Source organism: Electrophorus electricus, chromosome 10 (genome assembly GCF_013358815.1).
Source record: "Electrophorus electricus isolate fEleEle1 chromosome 10, fEleEle1.pri, whole genome shotgun sequence".
Taxonomy (NCBI): domain Eukaryota; kingdom Metazoa; phylum Chordata; class Actinopteri; order Gymnotiformes; family Gymnotidae; genus Electrophorus; species Electrophorus electricus.
Window position 1 is genome coordinate 22,541,842 of NC_049544.1, and position 5,000 is coordinate 22,546,841.

General features: G+C 39.4%; 1 protein-coding gene across 1 annotated transcript in view; it reads left to right on the forward strand.

Moving 5' to 3' along the window:
- The window catches only part of prr35 (proline rich 35), a 2,263-nt gene extending 1,889 nt beyond the window's left edge, over positions 1–374 (forward strand). Inside the window, 2 exon segments of the mRNA XM_027003019.2 lie at positions 1–348; positions 350–374. The exon segment at positions 1–348 is cut by the window's left edge and continues 324 nt beyond it. Coding sequence (XP_026858820.2) covers positions 1–348; positions 350–374 — 373 coding nt within the window.
- The last annotated feature ends 4,626 nt before the right edge of the window (positions 375–5,000 follow it).

Below are 5,000 nucleotides of genomic sequence, written 5' to 3' on the forward strand. Positions count from 1 at the left end.
ACAGGGCGTCCCCGGAGGTAGAAAGGAACTGAAAGATGAAATGTGTTCTGACACAGAAGAGGAGGATGAGGCAGAGGTGGAGGGAGAAAGGAGGGATACGAAGGAGAGGCGAAAGCACTCGCTGGACATGCTCATCAAGCTGAACCACGCGGGCGTCTCGCTCGTGAAGTCGGCCGTTCCCATGGTGAAGGCGGAGGTGTTGCCGGGCGGAGGGCTGGACTTGCAGGCGGAGGAGGCCGAAGCCCTGTGGCACAGGACCACCACAAAGTGTGAGGCCGACTCCAGCGTGCTGCTCTGCACCAAAACCCCCAACCACCCCCCGTCCATCCACCACCTGGACGCAGTGTGTTCCCCTGACAACCACTGACACCTAACTGCCCCACCCAGCCTGATAGCTGCCCCCAGGAATCAACTGTCTGCCAAGCCCATGAACTTCTACAGAAGAGTGACCCACACTGGCCCCTAGTAACCCCCGTCTCACTGATACCCCTTACCCCTTACCCCGCCTATGCCCTGGCCACTAACACCGATCGTGCTCACGGCAATACACTAAATGAATCATCTTACTGTACATAAAGACTGAATAACAGGGCCGTCTAATGGAAGCCTGACAGAGATGCTGGGTGATTGTGGACCGTATACCAAAGGAGCAAAAAAAAAAAAAAAAACAACAGCCAGAAGACGTATGACAGACACATGCAACATATCCAACCACCACGACTACGGCAAATGAGCAGCATATCATAAAAAATAATCTGCCTCCTGAAATGCTTTGAAAACCAAGAAAATCAATACTTTAATACATTTAAATTCAGTGGTATTAACTCAAATTGTATAGACATTTAAGCTTTTAGACATTTAATATCTCTTGTATGTATCACGTCATCTGTTATGTTACTTCTTATATACTTCAGTAGGAGAGGTCGTCCTTCGGATCGAGGCACTCGGGGTCTAATGAGTGAACTCATCAAATTAGCTCCGTGAATCAAGTGAATCCAGTGAATCAAGTGAATCAAGTGAATCCAGCGAATCAGACAAGTCGAATGCCGCTGTGTGTGACAGGCGTACACGAGCAGAAGAATCGTGGCTTACATAACACATCCAGCAGAGCAGACCAGAGACTCAAAGAGAACCGTTCTGGAACACCTCTGACTTGCTCAAGGTCTCATCTCAGTCTTCGATGTGTATTAATTTGTGACTAAAGAAAAAAAATGACAAAAATTTTACATTCATCAATTTTTAAAGTATGATAATGCAAAATAATTCATTTTGTGTCAAATGTATTTACAGTGGAGTGATTTAATGTTTTTTCTACAGTGGTCCCGGGACGCTTTTGCATTCTAAGTATTTAGCTTGTGTTTACTGGAGGAGCTCTGATAATCCTACAGGGTTTATCACGTGATTATGAAGTTTATTTTGGACTAATTGCGTATTACTTCATTACTTCTTTTTGCTCCTTGAATAAAGTTTTTCAGTTTCTGAATTAAAAATTGTTTCAAAATCTGATGTCAGATTTGTTCATATTAGTATGTGTTTGCATTCAATAAAGGACTTTTAGTGAATAAAACTGTAAAACTGTAAAAAAAAAAGAAAAAAGAAAAAAAGTTATTTTGCAAGACAGAGACTATCATTTAAATTTTGAAATTCTGAGATTTCCCTGCTGAAAATGCCTTCTCAGTTCTTTGTACTTTCTTTTGTTCAACTATTCATGCTTGTGAAATTCTCGATCAAATTCTACAAAACAGATTTTTACAATGAACACTGTATGCTTTGGATTTAATTCAAAACATCCTCCCCTGTGCTGCCAGGGGTTATGGAGTACAGTTTAAAGAGGCCTGGCTGAATTTGGAGGGAGAGATTTGTTCAGAAGTTCAGGCTTTGTGTTAGGGGAGCTCAGACCCAACAGAAGGTGATGTGGGGTTATGGACTTTACCTCCTCTAAAGGTGAACTGCCTCTCAGAGCCACACCAGAATTGAAGGGTTTCCATGCTCAGGTGCAAGGGTCACAGGGAAAGGTCATGGCTCAGGTTGCCCCTGTGAAGATCAGGGGGAGGGCAGAGGTCCATGTCCAGCATAAGAGTCACAGTTGCCCCCTGGACTGCACCTGCACACGGAGGTACACCTGCCAGGACTACCAGCCATAGCGTGACCCGCACAAGGTGTCTGGGGCACCTGCCCGCGCAGACTACCCTCATCGCCACGGTTAACTACCCCACACGCTTTCCTCCTCCCTCCCTCACAGATGTCACTTCCAGTTAATATCCTCATTATGTCATTAAATAATCCCCCAAAAACCCTCAATAATCTGTGAGCTCCCGTGTTCACTCCTGCTGTCAAATATCATAACGCTAAATAAACTGATATGGAGGAATGCATCATAAGCACAGAGCTATTTCCCATATAGACAGACATATCTCCTCAGTGTAAATTCCTCAAGGAAAAGAACCAATAACCAGTGTAGCTCTAATGGAGATATTAGGAGAGAATTTTAAATAACATTCTCATTTAATATCAGAATATGTAGAGATGAATCTGCAGATTAATGCTGAGAATATGAAGGTCAGTGTAATTTTCAAACCTGGTGTATTTATTCTTTTTAAAGGTTCCTGACTTGATTTCATAAATAAAATTGTATTTCTGGAAACAAAATTCATTCAAATAATTTATGCCAATTTCTTTAACAAATCTTTTATATTATTTTAACCTTCTAATTTTATTATAAATAAAACACTTGCATATTTTAAAGAATTGGTTCTAATGAATAGGTTGTGATAGATTTTAGTAGCAATGTCCTGAAATATTGATTCAATGGTGCATTGATTCAGTGGTGTGTTGATTCAGTAGTGCATTGCTTTAGTAGCATAACCTCCAATCTTCATCTATTTTTTGCTGTAGGGTTATGATACGTACGTACATTCATGTATGTAGCAGGTCTTTGTAGAGTTGAGGCCACAGTCTCTTATGATGCCATCTTTCCCTCTCTTTCAACACTGCTTCATCAGCTCTGACTGTTTGACATCCAACAGACTGCTGCCACACAGTGAGAAATATCTCTAGGGAACTTCATTTCTAATCTCGGCACTGAAGTATTGTGGAAGCTACAGTTCTTAATGAAAAGAAATAAAAGAAAAATTAAATAATGTTCTCTAAATGTACATGAGATTACTTAACGAACTTTAAAGAAAAAAAATTAAATGGTTTTTTTTTATTTTACATTTTTAATATTTTAAATAACCTAAATTATTATAAAGGACTCCCTTAATGTTTGTCTGTTTTTGAAAATTCTATAAATAAATAAATAAATAAATAATTCATATTAAAAATACATTAAATCTATTATATAGATTATCTCTGTGTGAACCTCTGATCTGTTTTAATGCTTAGAATACGTGGGCAATGAAACCACATGTGACGTATATATTGAGTATTTTAATCATAAATGTTAACTAAATAATAATTATGAACAGACAGAAAGTTAATCATAAAAGTGTAAGAAACGCCACACGTATATTTTGTATTTCAATAAAACTGAAGTGATATTTTGAAATAAAGTGCAATACACAGATTCCCACAAGGGAGCAGTGTCACAACGCACATTTATTCCACATACGAGTCAGTGGGGCTTATATTGCAAACGGAGAAATAATGTTTTAACTTAAAAAGCGACTCGCCTGTAAACTGTATTGAGCTAACTCTGCTTGTTTGCAAATTCATCTTTGCAAAGTGCAAATTCATGTTTTTTTTCTTCTGCTTAATTCCAATTTATTAAATTTAGTACATCATTATAAACTGTGTTGCACATTTAAATATTCAGAAAGATATAAATTCTGAAGCATTATAGTACAGACAAAAAATATTGCCTTAATCTCACATTTTCCTACAATATCTTATATAGATATAGTGGCATTTTAAATAGCATAACTAATAGAAAATACAATTGTACAAATTGTACAATTGTACAAATTCACCCTTCACTGAATCAGTGTATTCGGACTGTGTAAAACTACGGCTCGCTGGTGCCCTCTAGTGGACATTCTGTATTAGCCTTTGTATCGAACGCCAGCCCAACTCTGTGGCCAGTACCTGAAAAGGCGTGTGCTCTTGTGTTCATTTGCTGTGTGTGTTAGGGAACACTCTGTTCAGAGGACCGCCTCTGAAATTTTATTTAAAGATGAAAACTAGTATTGATAAACCTTTGCATATTTGTGTTTATTTACTGATTATATCTTAGCCCACTTAGCCCAATTTCCAAATTTCCAAAGATTTGAATGTGAATGTCAGTGAGACTTGTAAATATATTCAATGCAGAAACATATATTTCTATAATTCAATATAGTGTTAAATATCTACATTAAATGTAAGTGATTGTCTACTTGTGGAAGGAGATTTATGATAATGAATTAGACTGAATTAGACTGTGTGTGTGTTTTTGTGTGCCTGGGTGTGTCTGTGTGTGTGTGTGTGTGTGTGTGAAAGCACAGAACAGTGCTTCAGGATTAAAACTGATCCTAGGAACAAACAGAGACTTCTTTTCTCTCTCTCTCTCTCTCTCTCTCTCTCTCTCTCTCTCTCTCTCTCTCTCTCTCTCTCTCTCTCTCTCTCTCTCTGTTCCTCTACCCCCCCCCCCCCCCCCCCCTCTCTCAGACAGATCTACACAGCTGTGTTTGCCAAATGTCCATCAAACAAAAAATGAGCTCCAAAACATACATGCTCAAGCCCAAAATTAGCCCATGGAGACACAACCACCCACCAAATCTAAATTCATTATACTTTCCATTTACACACACACACACACACACACACACACACACACACACACACACACACACACACCCAGGAGCCTGATTGCACAGTAGCAGCTTGTGATTTTATTTGAGATTTGAATCTCTCTCTCTCTCTGCCCTGCCCCCCCTCTCCCTCTACCTCTCTCTCTCTCTCTCTCTCTCTCTCTCTCTCTCTCTCTCTCTCTCTCTCTCTCTCTCTCTCCCTCTCTCTCTCTC